Consider the following 17,283-nt stretch of genomic DNA (forward strand, 5'->3'; position numbering starts at 1 on the left):
GGGATCGTAACCTGGAAGATTTGGCGAGTTTGGAGTGAATGTTGAGAGTGGAGTAATGGTTGGTTAGCTTGAGTTGTTACGCATGTCGTGGCCGTGGTCGTAGCCGTGGTCGTAGCCGTGGTCGTGGCCGTGGCTACGTGCGGAGTACCGGCTTATCGATAAGAGCTCTCAAGCTCGAGGTCGTCGTCATCGTGCAGCTTTGTGGTACTCTGGTTTGGAGACGCTGTCTGCCGCCGTATGAGACATTCGATCAAAGGATGTTTGGGAGTGAAACCGATGTGGCGATGTTCAGCATTGGCAGCTGGTGGGTTCTGCAGCTCGCTACGGGGTGTGGTCGTGCTGTGCTCGGTGGTGCGGAAATGGTGCGGAGATGGTGCGGGGCAGGCTCGCGAGATCCGAGTTCGAGCCACTATCCCGAGAGCACCGAGACATGTGCGCTGTCGGCGCTGAGTGGCTGACAGGCCACAGGCTACATATGGAGAGTCATCGACATCGATGCTAATCAATGGATACAACAGCTGCAGAAAACACTCCAAAAAGCCACGTACTCGCAGATGTTACTTGCAAAGCTCGATGCGGCGCAGCGCCGAAGCTCATATTAAGCGAGACAGCATTATAAAACTGCATGTGAAGTGCTCGACGCGAGCATGAGAAGGCGCACAGAAGCTGGACGTCCCACCATTTACCGCTTTGGTCAATTGCAATTCAGAGATGCAAGAATTCATGAGCGCCATGCCGGCGGCGTCTGTCGACTAGGCATAAAACGGGAGCACCTGCATGTTTGAGCCTCAGCTCCAGACGGGCCGAACTGTGCACAGTAAGGGTGAAAGGGCCGCGCGTGAAAGGATGACTGTCTACTCACGCATGAGCGGATGCAGCGTTCGCCTGGTGTCCGAGGTGTATGGATCCATAGCGGACCGGCGCCGAGGCCGAGCAGCCAGGGCAGCAGTAATTGGCACAGCGGCTGTGTTGAGAGATGGAATGCACGGCACGCATGTGGTGTTGGCTTGCTGGCGCCGTGGATAGCGATACAGCGATCAGTGTGATGGCGCGAAAATAATAACGCGTGGGAGAGGGCAGAGGACAGAGGGCATGCCAAGGCAGACGGTCCCGGTGGAGGCGGAAAGCTGGTCTTTAATTGGAAAGGAGCTTATCTTGGGGCTGGCAGCCATCCCTGTCTTCTGTGTGCGTCTGCGTCTGCGCGCTCGGCAAGCTCTTGCTCGTCATCGCAAGGAAAAAGTGGTTTTCCTTTTCACGACGACCGCAGCCGCAGCGCACCTCCCAGACACCTTCACCTCTACCTTCACCTTCACCTCCACCTCCGTCCGCACATCGCCTACTAACCAGGCTGCATCGCCGCGTGCATCTGTGACTGCCGTCCACAGCCCACCACCGTCAATGGCTCCCACCATGCGGCCCTTTGCTGCGGCGAAGCTCGTCGCACAGGCCCAGCTCGCCGGCCGCCGCGCCTACACGACCCAGCGCCCGTCGCTCATGGCCAGCAGGGCGCAGTGGACCTCGCGGCCCGTCCAGTCGCAGATGGTCCAGCGCCAGAGCGTGCGCCAGCAGAGCAGCCTGCCAGACAAGAAGCAGGTCAAGCGCGGCGGCTTCAGGATGCTGCGCTGGACCTGGCGCCTCACCTGGGTCAGCGCAGTTGCAGGCCTCGCATACATTGGCTACGGTATATACGAGACGCGCAACCCCGTCGACCAGCCGCCGCCCGACCCGTCCAAGAAGACGCTCGTTGTTCTGGGTATGTTGATGTCCGAGTGGTCGTGTTGATCTCCCAATGGCCATGTAGCTATGACCTGCAGACATGACCTGCAGACATGACCTGCAGACCTGCAGACACGTACACATTGACGTCGACTAACACGTCCAGGCACCGGCTGGGGCTCCGTCTCCCTCCTCAAGAAGCTCGACACGGAAAACTACAACGTCATCGTCGTCTCGCCGCGCAACTACTTCCTCTTCACCCCGCTGCTGCCCTCGTGCACCGTCGGCACCATCGAGCACCGCTCCATCATGGAGCCCATCCGCAACTTCCTGCGCCACAAAAAGGCCGCCGTCAAGTACTACGAGGCCGAGGCCACCAAGATCGACTACGAGAAGCGCGTCGTCTACGTCAACGACGAGTCGCCCATCAAGGGCGATGTCTCCCAGACCGAGATCCCCTTCGACATGCTCGTCGTCGGTGTCGGCGCGGAGAACGCCACTTTCGGTACGTCCCCCCTGCATCTGGCTGGCACTCGACATGGCTAACTGGGCGCAACAGGCATTCCCGGTGTGCGCGAGCACGCTCTGTTCCTGAAGGAGGTCGGTGACGCCCAGGCCATCCGCAACCGCATCATGGACTGCTGCGAGACGGCCACCTTCAAGGACCAGTCTACCGAGGAGGTACAGCGTCTGCTGCACATGGTCGTCGTTGGCGGAGGCCCCACCGGCGTCGAGTTCGCCGGTGAGCTCCAGGACTTCTTCCACTCCGACCTGAAGAAGTGGATCCCCGAGATCCAGGAGAAGTTCCACGTCACCCTCGTCGAGGCCCTGCCCAACGTCCTGCCCATGTTCTCCAAGCAGCTCATCGACTACACCGAGCAGACCTTCAAGGAGGAGACCATCGACATCCGCACAAAGACCATGGTCAAGAACGTCACAGACAAGTACATCGAGGCCGAGTCGACGGGCCCCGACGGCAAGAAGCAGCTCGAGAGGATCCCCTTCGGTCTGCTCGTCTGGGCCACCGGTAACGCGCTGCGACCGCTTGTCAAGGATCTGATCAACCAGATCCCTGCACAGAAGGACTCGCGCCGCGGTCTCGCCGTCAACGAGTACCTCGTCGTCAAGGGTACGGAGAACGTCTGGGCTGTGGGTGACTGCGCTGTCGCCAACTACGCCCCCACCGCCCAGGTTGCTGCCCAGGAGGGTGCTTTCCTGGCTCGCATGTTCAACCAGATGGCCAAGACCGAGGAGATTGAGTCCAAGCTGGTCGAGCTCTCCGAGATACAGGAGAAGGCGCCCAACGCCGAGGCCCGCAACAAGGCCTTCGACGAGATCAAGGACCTCCAGAAGAGGCTGAGGAGGACCAAGGGCGTCAACCCCTTTGAGTACTCCCACCAGGGTTCGCTCGCGTACATTGGCTCCGAGAAGGCCGTGGCCGACATTTCGTGGTTCTCTGGCAACATCGCCTCGGGCGGTACCATTACCTACTTCTTCTGGCGCAGTGCCTACCTCAGCATGTGCTTCAGCACCCGCAACAGGATCCTGGTGCTCATGGACTGGGTCAAGGCAAAGGTGTTTGGTCGCGATGTGTCGCGTGTCTGAGCCTTTTCTCCTTGAAGTTTCCCTAAAAGTTCCACGCCACACTGTCTATATACCACCATCCACCTCCCCTGCGACGCCTCCCGACTGTATTGTATCACTGTAATACTGGGTCTGGACCGAATGAATCTTGGGAAGAGCTAAGGCGTTCAGCGGTTTTGCAAGCGGGTTGATAGATTCTTTTTGTACGTCCTAGTGGGAAGAGTCACGAAACAGACGCATTGCAATGCATTAGTTACACTTGCTCGCGCCGTGTCCTGGTGGATGGTAGCCTCCGTGATGGTCATCGTGACAACGGCAGTAGCGCGTCTTTCCCGAACGTCCCCCATGGCACGGGAGCTATTCTTCTTCGACTGCAGCTAGAACGGCCCACCACCCATGATCTATCGACTTTGGGCATCTCTCCTCGACGACAGACTCTGATGCTTCTCCCCGTGCATTCCTGTTTGTGTAGACTACTGCTTGTGATACAGCTCTGGAGCCCCACTGCGAGAGGTCACGACGCGTTGCGTTGACGTTTGCTTTGGAGTTCGCATCTCGGCAGCCAAGCTCGCCGCGTGCTGACGACGGCGAGCGTCATGGTTGCAGCTTTCCCGATTGGGTGGACCCTGAGATGGCAGCGCATTTGGACATGACGTGCACGACTTGTGGAAGATAAGGAGCTCAGCACGCGCAGTCGCAACGACACGCAGACGCTGGATTTCTGCAATCTTGGGGAATCTGAATCGTACGCTGTCTCACGTGATCCATCGCACATCCGACTCGAAATGGGCAACACGCAATCCACAGTGCGCTACCTCGCGCCAGCATCCTTCCTCTTCGACTTCGCAGCGCAGCAGTATGGCATGTTCTCGAAGCCGAACATGCTCGATATCCACAACAGGAACCTCGCTGCTTTCTCGCCGTATCCGTATGCGATTGCGGGCTTCTTCTTCCCGCAGCAGCTGTTCCAGCTAGCTTGGCTGTGGCAGCTGTGGAATCAGCAGGGGACCTCTCAGGATCGGGCGATGATGAAAAAGTTTGCCTGGGTGTACAGCTTGGGCAACTTCTGTATTGGAAGTACGTTGAGCAGGCTGGAGGTGACAGCACGAGTGTACTGACTGCATCCAGCGTGGATGTTCTTCTGGAACTCGAACAACCTCGAGACTTCCAACATCTTTGTGATTATCAACACAGTCGCGCAGCTGGGCTACATTGCGACAACGCTCGAGCCGCTCGACCGCCGCTCTACCCCCAACTTCCTCACCCACATCGTCGCCAAGACGTTTGCGGGTATCGGTGTCCTGGATCTTCTGCACAACACATCAGCCGCCTACTACCCCGGCGTAGCGCCCTCAGGCCTGGTCCAGATAGCGACCGGCGTCGGGTTCGCAGCCGCGGCGAGCATGAGCGACTGGATCTTCGGCGGGTGTCTGGTGTACGACCTGGCTGCGCTGGCCGTAGGACAGGCAGGAACGAGCTGGGGCAACCTTCTGGGCGGCTACGCGGCCATGACGGCTGGAATCGTTGGCTTCAAGAACTATTTCTAGTGCGTCCAACCGTGCGACTGGAGCTGTTGGAGCGCTGCTGACGAGCCGCAGTCCACGATGGAAGGCTCAGAGGCATGCGTACGAAAGCGTCGACGGGAACGCTGGTGCTGTGTAGCCACAAGGACGGCGACGAAGATGAATCCGCGCGTATTTCTGTACAGTAGCCATGTAGACCCTTTCAACGGCACGGCATGTTTCTTGTGACAAGCCTCCCAGACACGGCCCCGTGCCATGTGCGCATGTGACGTGGTGGAGCAGAGGAAGCCGCGTTTCTGTTACGTTGCTGGCGCCTTTAGTGGTATTTATTAGTTGCTGCAACGGAAGCCGATCACGGACGCGGGTGGGGGTAGCACGCACGCGCAAAGCACCCCGCAATGCGCATCACTGCTCTCCGCGTATCTCGTCTGCGTATCGACCCGCGTCGCGTAGCAGCAGATGAACAACACCGGCCTCCTCACAGCGCATGGCCCTTGCTCCGGCGCTGCACCGAGACCCCGCCAAGCCGTGAGCGGCGGCAACTGATCGCGTGCAGACAAAGCGGCACGCCACAAGGAGCCGCTTATCTCTTATCATCTCTATCTCCATGTCACAGCACGCGCGGGTGGGATTGCCCGCCTCTACCGCCCCAGCCCAGAGGCCACCTGCTCGAATCAGTGCCTTGGAGCCGCTCTCTCCCGCAGGGCGCGCTTTGCTTCGTATCGGCTTGTCCGACCCCGGGGGATCGTCTGGCCTGAGGGTGTGGTTGACTGAGGGTACTGATGACTCTGCTGCGCCTTGACTGCTGCTGTCTCTGCTAATGATTGACGACTTCCTCTTCCCCACGTAGCCTGCTGTTGCATTTGCATTTGCTTCTTTCATCCTTTGTGTCTGCCGGGTATCCTTCTTCCATACTTTTGGTCTCCCGGACATTCTTCCTGTCACGTTGTGTTGACATCTGCACATCTTTCGAGCGAGTCTTATCTACAGCCGAGGCCGACGTCACCACCGAGCGACTTCGTGAACGTGGACGGCCTTCCAGACCTCAGGACAGGGTCAAGAAGGCTTCGCTGTCGTCGAAGATTGAAGTCGCGCCTTGTCCAAGCTCAGGTCACGATTCCGCCCTCGTGGCCGTACCCACGCGACATTTCGAAACAGCACCTGACCACCTCCGCGGGTAAACAACAAGAGAAGGAAAGCACGACCGAACCCTTCATTCCTCACAGACAGACGGTCCGAACCAAGCTCGCGGCATCATGCTGCCCTACCAGACCCCCCGAATCGACAAGCCCAGTCTACCGGCACATTGTGAGCCAGCGGACGAGTTCCTCCAAGCCCTATCTATAACCTTCCACACCTGCATACCCTCCTACCTCGCCCTCTTATCCACGCTGCTCGGCACGTGCAGCATCATATCCTGGCTCTTTGCGCAACTACCGCAGATATACAAGAACCACAAGCTCAAGTCGACGTCTGGGCTGAGCGTGTACTTCCTGACAGAGTGGCTGTTGGGGGATGTGACGAACCTCTTAGGCTGCCTGTTCACAGGACAAGCGACGTGGCAGATTGTCATCGCGGGATACTATGTCTTTGTAGACTGTGGGCTGACGGGCCAGTGGGTGTGGTATGAGCTCTTGCACCACGGCCGGCCACTCCGTCCCATCTGGGGACGCTGGAGGAGTGGAGAGAACGACGGTGGGAATGGAACGGGCGGCATGCAGCAAGTGTCCAAAGGCAAGACGCCAGACACACCAGACGCAAAGTCGGACAACAAGGATATTGAAGTCCAGCGCTCCGCTCCTCTCGACGCGTTCCGCATACCCGACTTTGCACGCTCGCCCAGTGCCGTCAAGGACTCGTACGCAGTTTCGCCAACCGGAATACCCGGCACAACTGGCACGCCGGGCACGCCTTCCAACCCCAATATCCGCCGCGTAGCAGCCTCAAGCTCGCCCATGCCGTCTCCGAAAACCATGCTCTGCATCACACTCGTCTTCGCTGTCCTTTCGCAGGGCTCGACTGCGCGACCGACATCTTCCCCGTCTCTCCCCATATCTGCCTTTTCGCACCACACAGGCATGACGACGCGCGAACTCCTCGGCAAAATCTTCTCCTGGTCCTCGACGTTCCTCTACCTGGGCTCGCGGCTCCCCCAGCTCTACAAGAATCAGATCCGCCGCTCGACCGCCGGCCTCTCGCCCTCACTCTTCGCCGCTGCCTTCTTCGGCAACCTCTTCTACAGCACCTCGCTCCTCACCAACCCCAGCGCCTGGCAAGACTTCCCTCCAAACAGCGGCTGGTCCGAAACGGGCAGCACGCGCTCAGCCTGGATCCTACGCGCGCTGCCCTTCTTCCTGGGCGCTGCCGGCGTGCTCCTGATGGACTTTGCCGTGGGCCTCCAATTCTTTTATTTCGGCGACGGCGCACTAAAAGACACGCGCGGACGCACCATGGCGCGCGACGACGAGATCATCCTCACGCTCGACGACCACGGCGTCCCCAAGAGCCGCCGCCTGCACTGGCGCCGCGTCTCGGGCTGGATGCGCGGCTGGGCCCCCGCCGTCAGCGTCGCTGCTACCCCGTCCGTCAGCAGAGCCACCACGCCTGCGCACACGCCTACGCCGCGCAACCAGAGCCCCGCGAGCGTGAGCGGGAGCGAGGCCAGCAAGCGCAGCCCAAGCCGTTCCATACCCATCTCTGCCCGCCCTGGCGGCGCGCTCGACGAGGCGCGGGCCCTGCTGGGGACAAGTCGCCATGCTAGTCCAAGGAGCTACGGCGCGCTTTCTAGTCTGCGGTAGATGGGATAGATGGCTTCTACTTATTAGCATGTCTTGCGTTATGTTGCGTTACACTGCATTGTCTCCTTTTCTTTAGAGCACAATAGATTGACGAACATGAATTAATAGGTTCATCTATGATAGGATGGAATAGGATGGAATAGAACAGGATCGGATAGGATCGGATAGGATAGGACAGAATAGAACAGGCGTCAACAGCAACAGCAACAGCAACTGCAACTATAACTGCAACTGCACCTAAAGCTAATCTATACCTATCCCTACCTACTCTAGTAGCGCACTTAATAAGGCGTAGGCCCTGCTAGGAATAAGTTACTGTACTAGTCTAAGGAGCTACAGCACGCTTTCTAGTCTAACTCTATAGTAGATAGGATAGATATCTTCTACTTATTAGCATGTTATTAGGCGCTGGGCCTAAAGGTACCTCTGCTAGTCTTAGCAAGCTACTATAGGGCTAGGTAGCCTAGACTATATAAAGGTGTTAGAGGTTATTACTAATATACTAGTAATTATTTTTAATACTATATACTACGTACCTTAATACACCTACTACTCTCTTTAACTCTATCTTCTTCTATAATTATCTTATATCTATTTTATATTCTAATTACTCTTATATTATAATTAAAGATAGACCTAAGCTACTATAAGTCTTAAACTAAATTATCTAGGCTTACTGTCTTTAGAGAGGAACTAAGATAACCTACCTATAGGAGAGTGTTATAGACTAGCCTTAGGGTAGGATGTAATAAGGGTTAATATAGTATTATATCTCTTAAGAAGGTAACACGTTGTAACATACCCTACAGGCGAGCCGCTTAACAGGCGAGCCGCTTACTTTTGCTAAGCCCCTACCAAACTTCTCCTTCTACACCAATGTCTTCTTAATAACACTATTTAGACGCGTTAAAGGAAGCTTAGATACAGCTTGCGCTCTAGGCTCTTAAACAAGACGCAAATCTCTCTTAGTAACGCGCTGCAGCTATCTATAGGGTCCCTTAAAAGACACTAAGTAACTAATATATAGAACAACCTTTACACACAGATTCTATAGCTAACTTACAGAAGCTAGATAATAATAAGGAGAAGGTAATTATTAAGTATATTCTTAAGCTAGATATATAAGGATTTTCCTCTTAGCTCTTAGATATAGCTACTATAGCTAATTCTTTACGCGCTAAGCGTAATCTAGGCCCTATTAGCGTAAACTGGCCTAGTACGTTTGTTAAGCAACACCTAGAGCTTAAAGTTAAGTTTAATTGTAAGTACAACTATAAGAAAGCTCTCTATAAGGATTCTAAGGTTCTATAGGACTAGTTTAGCCTAGTAGCTAATATTAAAGCTAAGTATAGCATCTAGGATAAAGACATATATAACTTTAACAAGACAGGCTTTATAATAGGCTAGATCTCCCTAGAAGTAGTTTTTATAGCTTTAGAACAACAGGGTCGGCTAAAGGCTATCTAGCTAGGCAACTAAGAGTAGGCTACAGCTATAGTAAGCATTAATGCTAAAGAATAGGCTATTCTAGCCTTCCTTATCTTTAAAGCCTACTACTACCTCTCTGCCTAGTATAAAGAAGAGGATCTGCCTTATAACTAGGTTATTAGAGTCTCTAATAACAGCTGGACTACTAACAAGCTTGGTCTTAACTGGTTGAAGCACTTTAACAGGCATACAAAGGAGCGTACTATTAGCACCTACTGTTTGCTTATTATTAATAGTCATAAGAGCTATAACTCTCTTAAATTCTAGTAATACTGTAGGGATAATAAGATTATTACTTTCTATTTACCTCTTTACTTATTACACCTTATACAGCCCCTTAATATAGGTTATTTTACTACTTTAAAGAAGGCGTATAGGTGCTAAGCTAAAATACTTATATATAACTAGATTAACTATATTATAAAGATAGAGTTCCTACTATACTTTATACGCGCCTATAATGCTGTAATTACTTCTAAGAATATCTAGAGAGGGTTCTAAGGTGCTAGATTAGTTCTATTTAACCTAGACTAGGTTATAATGGCCCTTAATGTAAAGTTACGCACTCTATTACTACTACTACCTGTTAATAACAAGCTCTAGCAGTCGCAAACCCTAAGTAACACCCTTAAACTTAGGTTGTAATTAATGCTTATAAAGACAAGGATTTAGAGGTATATAGATAGTTCGCCTACCTCTATAGTTAAGGCGTTTAAGAAGGTAGTAAAAGGGGTAGTAATAATTGCGTATAAGCTAGTGTTAGCGTAATAGGAGATTACTTAGCTTTAAGCTGCTAATAAGGCAGCTATATAATAAAAATTACATAAAAAAAAGTAAATTTAGGTAGAAGGGACCCTAATAGTTAAGGATAGCCTGTAATTAACAACTCTAAAGGAGTTTAGGGTGCGTAGTAATAGGAAGAAGGTAAAGAAGCAGGTGCGTGCTAAAGGAGGTAAGCCCTCCTAAAGACGCTGTAGACAGTGCAATTAGATAGGACATAACGCGCAAACGTGTTAGAAAGAGGTAGAAGTAGTTTCTAAATAGTATTACAGGCTATACTGCACTTTACAGTACTAAAGTAGGTTATTTTAGGCTATAATAGGGTGGAGTTTAGTAGGGGCTTAGTAAAAGTAAGTAGCTTACCTATTAAGCGGCTTACTTATAGGGTACGTTATGTTCTTCTAATATGTCTATAGGGCACGTAACTGCCCTATCTTACTTAAGGCTTAGATAAGGTCTAAGCCTATAACATACCTCCTTTCCCTATCTCTCTCTAGCTAAATATATTTTATAGGGTCTTTTTCTACATTTTATATAGATTAGAGGGACACTAGTAGCAGGTAAACCTTAGAGCTAGTTATAGTTGCGTAAGGGCCTACCTCTTAGTAGGTTAGCTACTAGTCTAGTCTGTAGTTTACCTAAGGTAGTCCCTATACACACCTAGGTTATTTTTGTTTTATCTAGTACACCTACCTAAGTTAGACACTATACTACTCTACGCTTCTACCTAACCTACCTATAATATACCTACCTTACTTTTTATACATACTTTTACCCTACCTACTATATTTGTTGTTACCTCTAGTTATAGCTATTAGGCTACTAGTTAAGAAGCTAGTAGTCCCTATAGAGAGGGTGGTTATAGTCTACTATAGTCCCTCCTCTCTACTTATAACATACCTCTAGTATTTCTTATCTATAGTTTCTAATCTAGTTATAAAGCCTAACTATATATATAGAAAGCTTACTACTATTATATAGGTAACTATAAAGTTAAGAGTAACTTAGATAATAAGGACTTAGTCTCTATCTCTGCTAGCGCTATTCTGTGCTACCCCTACTACCTTCTTACTATTCTTACTAGTTAGTCTTATAAGTGCCTACGTCTGTTATAGGTCTACTTACTTACTAATATCTTCTATAGCTAACTATGTTTTAGGCACTAGTAAGACCTATTATACCTGTGCTAAGTGTAAGTATATTTATATTTATAATAATAACTACGCTAGTAAAAGGGTAGAGGGTACTCTAGGTTTAGGTAGGGGTTAGGTACGGTCTGCACAGACGTTAGGTAGAAGTAGGGTAGAGGTAGAGTCTATATAGAGTAGGGGTAGAGTAGGGGTAGAGTAGGGTCTATATAGATGTTAGGTAGAGGTAGAGTAGAGGTACCTCTAGCGTAGAGTAGGGGTAGGGTACAGTCCGTACAGACTAGGGGTAGAGGTAGGGGTTAGGTAGGGTAGAGTTAGGTAGAGGTTAGGTAGAGTTTAGGTAGGGGTTAGGTAGGGGTAGAGTAGAGTAGGTTAAAGTTACCTAATCTTCTATAATACTATAGATAACATACTTAATAGTATACTACTTAGAAATGCTATATACATAAAGAACTTAATTTTAAAAGATTTAAATAGAGAATAGAATTCTAGGATATTCTCTATTTATAACAGCTATTTATTACAGAACTATATATTCTAATACTATAGTAGCCTTACTCTCTTTTATAGCTACTGTTCTTACTAAGATAGAGTTAATAGACTAGTTTCTTTAGTACTACTACTGTGTTACTCTTCTTCTATAACCTCTGTTTCTAGACTAGAACAAGCTAGTAGCTTAAAGAGATTATCTAGCTTATCTAAAGCTACCTCCTCCCCTTCTTATATCTGTGCTAAAGTAAGAGAATCCTTTAGAATTTTAATCTAGCGTATTGTAGTAGCAGATAACCTATGTTAATAGTCCCTAATTACATCCCTAGCTATATTAAACACCTATTTAACTCTAACTTCTATTATTAGTACTATAAGTATATCTTTTACTATATAAGTAAGTTATAGATAAGTTACAGCATTAACCTTCTACTAATCTAGTAGATTAAATCTATCTCCCTGTTGTATGCAAGGGGTACTAAGATAGGCCTCTCCTTCTTAGTAGGTGTAAGCTACCTCCTTATTATTATTAGACAGGTTTAAACTCTAACTATAGGATAAGAAGCTCCTATTAGGTTACTAGACTAATGTTGCGGGTTTTTAGAACTAATTATCTTCTACTAACTATTAAACAAGGTTGTAAAGTACTTATGTAGAGTAACCTAAATTATTATTATTATAACAATCTAGGTATTATAAGAATTACTCTTAGTATACATACTTATCTTAAACTTTCTAGGTATTATCCTTATAACGTAGTTAGTAATAGTATATAATAAACTACTATAATAACATTACCTTATATATAGTAAGCTTCTAGCTTAGATCTAAAATAGTTGCATAGTTAAATAAGAACCCGTAACTATCCTTTGTTTTTAAATAGTACTTAGATAGCTTAACATAACCCTTTTACGTAGCTGCTTTTACAACTTCTAGCTATTCTAAGTTATTAGCGTGACCTAGGTTATTACTAAGCTCTTTAGTTATCTAATCTAAGAAATTAAATAGCTAGTTATATATTAGCTAGATGTGCTAGATAAGAGGCTTATAAGTCTTACTAAGGGTACTAGATACCTTCTTAAATTACTATAGCATTATTATAACAGCCTGCAGGTACTACTACTTAGTTACTACTAGTTAAAGTTTCTTAAGATCTTTAAAATTAGCTTCTGCTACCTTATTATATATAGAAGCACCTTCTCTATAGCTTAGTGCCTTTAGTGTAATTTCTTACTCTAACTATTTATTAATGTAGACCTAAAGCTTTAGTACGCGCTTACATATATTATAGGTAGAGTTCTACCTAGTCCTAATATCTTATATAACTAATAGTTAATAATTTACTTAAATATTACTCTATAGTATAAGAAACCTCTTAAATTATTGTAGTTATAGATCTATTATAATACAGATAGCTTAGATCTGTGTTATACTTAGTATGTAATAAAATAATATAATAAATAATTTCTACCTTCTAGAGAAAGTTTAGAACAGACATGCTGTTTTTAATACCCCTAATATAGCATTGCGGCAGTCTTTATACATACTCTAGTTCTAGTAATACTTTAAGTTAGAGATAGTAAATAATATCTTATATAATAAGGTTGATTATATATATAAGATAAGAAACAGTATTCTCTCTACTATTCTAAGTAATGTTGTTCTGCTATAGTAACCTCTCTAAGGTCTATAATAATGCACTGTTATTACTAGTATTGTTGCAAGTAATAGCAAGCAGTTATTTTATAGTTTTAGTTTCCTAAAGAAGTTAAAGAACTTACTATGCTATAGAGAATTCTGTATATTTTCTGCGTATAGGAATAAAGTCTAAAAGAACTTCTTATAATTTCTAGCTCTTGTTTATATAGTAACCTTTAATAGCTAGAAAGCTAAGGTAATTACTTATAGTCTAGGCATCTAATATAATAGATAATTTAGTACTAGAACTAAGATTCTAGAGAAGAGCGTGTTTAGCAGCCTTAAATTAGCTCTAGAACATCTAGCTAAATTTATAACAGGTAGTTATTACAGCTTCTAGCCTTAGGAAGTAGATAAATTGTTAGAATAACAGCTGTTTAATTGTTTAAAATAAGAGGTTATTGTTAATAACTAATTGCATAAGCTCTATTTTAAAGGCTAAAGCAGAGTATATAGGATTAGAAGAAAACTAGTTTTTATTTTACTAGCAGGCAGTATATAGATATAATAGAAGGTCTAATAAAGTATAAGTAGGATTCTTAATTTGTCTGCAGGCTTATAAACTAAGGTGTTAGATAAGATACTTAGTCCTATAGCCTTTTATAACTAAGTACTAAAGAACTAACCTATAGTTATAATAGTATACGTATAGATAGCTATCTTATACCTAAGAGGCTTTGCTATATCTACTCTAGATTTAGCCTAAGTAAGTTAGTACATCCTAATATAGCTTTTTAGAAGTAGAATTGCTTCTCTATAATGTAGTTGTCTACTACTAATCCTATACTATAATAGGTGCCTTAATATTACTAGTATTAGGGTCTAGGGATACTAGCCGTTTAATAAGATATAATTGTTTTAGAAATACCCCTTTAATAAGTTATATAGCAGAGAAAGTAAGAGATAGAAGAAGCTTAGGTAGAGTAGAAGGTGTGTCTACTAGTAGTAATAACATATATATTATATGTAGACGTAATAAATATAGATATTTAATCCTAAGGTAATAGGATAATAGAAAAACTTTTTAACAAACTGCCTAGGGCAAGCCTAAGCCCTAAGTCCCTAACAGTAAGATTGTTATATTTAGTACTAGGAACTAGTTGTTTTACTATTTTCTTAGGGTTAGCTTAGATATCTTAAGCGAGTTTCTAATTAGGTAGAGATACAAAATAATAAATTAAATAGAAATTAGTAGATCTTGTAAAAGAGGCTATGTATATGTTAATTAGCTTTTATTTTAAGCTAAAACATTAGCTCTATATCTAATCTAGATCCATCTTATTATTATTGTTAGATCCTTTAGATCCTAATTCCTCTACCTCTTTTTTAGCTAATAACTTATAAAATTACTTATTAGTCTTATACACACTTAGCATAGATTAATAGTACTCCTCTAGCTTAGAATTAGACTCTTTAATCTCCTCCTTACACTTATTATTATTAGGTGCTGGAATAAATAGGTAATAGCTAACAAGCTTAGTATCCTAACTAATCTTATCTAAGAGAGACAGAGGTTTAGTTTAACTATAGTAATTAGTAAGTGTATGTAATAATATAATGTAATAACTTATAGCTAGGTATTATTAGTTGTAACTACTATGCTCTTAGGTAACATATTATTACAGAAGGCCTTCTATTCTTTCTTCTCCTTCTTGCTCTTAAAGGTGTTATCTTTAAGTTTTTAAAGACCTTACTAATACTCTTAGCAGAGTAGTTTCTTAACAACGCTGCTATTAGAAAAGAGCTGTTTATTACCTTAGCCTATAGTAGTCTAACTAGTAGTAGAACTATCTTAAGTAAGTTCTATATGCTTTCTAAGGGCCTGTTAGTATACGTAAAGATCTATTTTATACTTAAGATTATTCTACTTCTTATAAACAGTCTTAAGCTTGTTTTTAAGCTACTTAGCTGTTCTTAGTTAGTAAATGTTTGTAATAAGAAGCTGTAATAACTAACTACTAGCAGATAACTTAAAGCGTTACTAATCTATATCTTCTTTAGTCTAGGCTACTATTATAGCTTAAACATTAAGATCTGCTAAAGTATAAGACTAGTCTTAACCTAACTTTAGCCTAGCCTAGTATTTTACTACACAATTAGCAGCCTTTACCTTATTAATAATTTCCTTCTCTTTACTACGTAAGGTAGCTTAATTTCTTTATTAAACTGCGCGGATACTGTCGCTAAGCTCTCCCTTAAATAAGACTTTTGTACTAGTCTTTTAGCCTATAGCCCTAATCTAACTATAAGAATTAAGGAATTAATTAATCTTATAGTCTCTTAAATAGAAACCCTAGTATTATTAGCACTAACTGTTATAACAGGCTGTAATAACTACCTTATTTAGTTAATTCTACTTCTTAGTAGTAAAGCTAGCTAGTATACTAGTACCTATAGTGCTAGTAAAGGTTAGTATATCTTCCTTCTCCTCCTTCTTCTTAATATTATTAGCGTTAGGTTTAATTATGCTAACTATAATAGGAGGTAGTAATAATATATAGTATTATATAAACAGAAGGTATTATAGATATAGAAGGTGTTATAGAAGAGTAGAGTAGTAGTAAGCTTTTTAGCAGCTAGTCTATGCTTAACCTATCCTAGTTTTACTAGCGCAAAAGTAATAAACGCTAGCGCTGTTGCAACAAAAAACATTAAAACCCCTTCTAATAATATTAAAACAGCTTAGAGCTAGGTGCAACCTATGTTAAAAAAATGCGCTTAGTAAATATATAAAATCTATAGGTTATTATAGTTTAGTATTATATAACTGTTTATACATTATAGTTATAATAATCCCTACTTATAATAGATTTTAGTTTTCTTACGCTAGGTAGTAGCCTCTACTAGCGTTTAAACAATAAACGCTAGCGCTAAAGTAATAGGAAACATTTGTAACACGTCTTACAATATTAAATTAAATTAGAATTAGACGCAGCCTAGGCTAAAAGAATATACTTAGCGTATTTATACTATCTATAAGTTATTATAGTTTTTTATCTTATAACTATTTATATATTATAGTTGTAATAATCCCCTACTTATAATAGATTTTAGTTTTCTTACACTAGGTAGCAGCCTCTACTAGCACTTAAACAACAAACGCTAGCGCTAAAGTAATAGGAAGTATTTGCAATACGTCTTACAATATTAAATTAAATTAGAATTAGACGTAGCCTAGGCTAAAAGAATATACTTAGTGTATTTATATTACCTATAGGTTATTATAAGCTTTTATTATAGTTACACTAGTGTATAATAGTTGTAATAACTTTCTACTAGCTACAGATTCTAATTTTCTTATATTAGGTAGTAGCCTAAACTTTAGTAGCGCACAGACCTCTACACGCGTTATTACACTAACCTATTAATAAACTCTATTATTACCTTTTACACTATAATACTACACTATTATAATAGCTATACTACTATAATTTTACTACATAACCTAGGCGTACTATAATATTATAGCCTACTATTACAGCTATTACAGCCTATAAGCTATTACACCTGCTATTACACTTACTTTTACAGCCTACTACTACAGCCTACTATTATAGCCTACTACTACAGCATACTATTATAGCTAACTATTATAGCTAATATAGCTAGAGGTTGCAGAAATAAGGCTGTCCTAAGCTAAGGATTAGCTGTAACTAGCAGCATGCTAGTAAGAAAGCTCTTAGCAGCTAAGTCTGCCTATAAGGCGCCTACTCTACTACTAAAGCGTAGGTACTATTATAAGGATAGCAGTATATTATTACATTCTATTATTATATTTAATAACTAATTCTAAGGTAGTAGTTACACTGCGTAATATCTATTAATACTAGAAGTTAACTAAATTGTTAATACCTAAGATGCTATTCTTACGCGTAGTTTAGGAAGTTGCTCTTTAACTAAGGAATAATCTTTAGTTCTAGGCTAGCGCTCTAGAGGCTCTTTAGAAGTCTGCTAAGTCTTTTCTTATTAGTGTCTTTAAAGGTATATGTTAGTTTCTTATAGAAGAATATAAAACTAATATTTAAAGATATAAATATAAACGCTATCTATGTAAAGTAA

General features: G+C 44.0%; 3 protein-coding genes across 3 annotated transcripts, besides 26 other annotated features; all 3 read left to right on the plus strand.

The window, feature by feature from the left end:
- Positions 1-86: 86 nt before the first annotated feature.
- Positions 87-134: a tandem repeat.
- Positions 135-1,092: 958 nt separating this feature from the next.
- On the plus strand, positions 1,093-3,321 carry EKO05_0007656 (NADH:ubiquinone reductase (non-electrogenic); the record flags this gene model as incomplete). The annotated part of the gene is made up of 3 exons (XM_038941106.2): positions 1,093-1,753; positions 1,883-2,221; positions 2,276-3,321. The coding sequence occupies 3 exons, from the start codon at positions 1,093-1,095 to the stop codon at positions 3,319-3,321; spliced, it is 2,046 nt and encodes a 681-aa protein (XP_038797201.2).
- Positions 1,276-1,323: a tandem repeat.
- A 764-nt stretch (positions 3,322-4,085) lies between the features above and the next one.
- Positions 4,086-4,962, plus strand: EKO05_0007657 (uncharacterized protein; the record flags this gene model as incomplete). Its single annotated transcript, XM_038941067.1, has 3 exons — positions 4,086-4,377; positions 4,429-4,846; positions 4,899-4,962. 3 exons carry the CDS (start codon positions 4,086-4,088, stop codon positions 4,960-4,962), a joined length of 774 nt encoding a protein of 257 aa, XP_038797200.1.
- Positions 4,963-6,079: 1,117 nt separating this feature from the next.
- EKO05_0007658 (uncharacterized protein) lies at positions 6,080-7,621 on the plus strand (the record flags this gene model as incomplete). Its single annotated transcript, XM_038946392.1, has 1 exon — positions 6,080-7,621. One exon carries the CDS (start codon positions 6,080-6,082, stop codon positions 7,619-7,621), a length of 1,542 nt encoding a protein of 513 aa, XP_038797199.1.
- Positions 7,462-7,504: a tandem repeat.
- Positions 7,622-7,736: 115 nt separating the features above from the next.
- Positions 7,737-7,810: a tandem repeat.
- A 3-nt stretch (positions 7,811-7,813) lies between these two features.
- Positions 7,814-7,860: a tandem repeat.
- Positions 7,841-7,884: a tandem repeat.
- A 136-nt stretch (positions 7,885-8,020) lies between these two features.
- Positions 8,021-8,339: a mobile genetic element.
- Positions 8,326-8,415: a dispersed repeat.
- Positions 8,338-8,415: a mobile genetic element.
- Positions 8,416-10,283: a mobile genetic element.
- Positions 10,268-11,110: a mobile genetic element.
- Positions 11,077-11,112: a tandem repeat.
- A 34-nt stretch (positions 11,113-11,146) lies between these two features.
- Positions 11,147-11,257: a dispersed repeat.
- A 31-nt stretch (positions 11,258-11,288) lies between these two features.
- Positions 11,289-11,396: a dispersed repeat.
- A 127-nt stretch (positions 11,397-11,523) lies between these two features.
- Positions 11,524-11,673: a dispersed repeat.
- A 451-nt stretch (positions 11,674-12,124) lies between these two features.
- Positions 12,125-13,448: a dispersed repeat.
- Positions 12,193-12,241: a tandem repeat.
- A 729-nt stretch (positions 13,449-14,177) lies between the features above and the next one.
- Positions 14,178-14,216: a tandem repeat.
- A 16-nt stretch (positions 14,217-14,232) lies between these two features.
- Positions 14,233-14,394: a dispersed repeat.
- Positions 14,395-14,668: a dispersed repeat.
- Positions 14,669-15,032: 364 nt separating this feature from the next.
- Positions 15,033-16,682: a dispersed repeat.
- Positions 16,397-16,405: an inverted repeat.
- Positions 16,397-16,674: a mobile genetic element.
- Positions 16,666-16,674: an inverted repeat.
- Positions 16,683-17,049: 367 nt separating the features above from the next.
- Positions 17,050-17,228: a dispersed repeat.
- Position 17,229: 1 nt separating this feature from the next.
- Positions 17,230-17,264: a tandem repeat.
- Positions 17,265-17,283: the final 19 nt, after the last annotated feature.

This window comes from Ascochyta rabiei, chromosome 13 (genome assembly GCF_004011695.2).
Source record: "Ascochyta rabiei chromosome 13, complete sequence".
Taxonomy (NCBI): Eukaryota; Fungi; Ascomycota; class Dothideomycetes; order Pleosporales; family Didymellaceae; genus Ascochyta; species Ascochyta rabiei.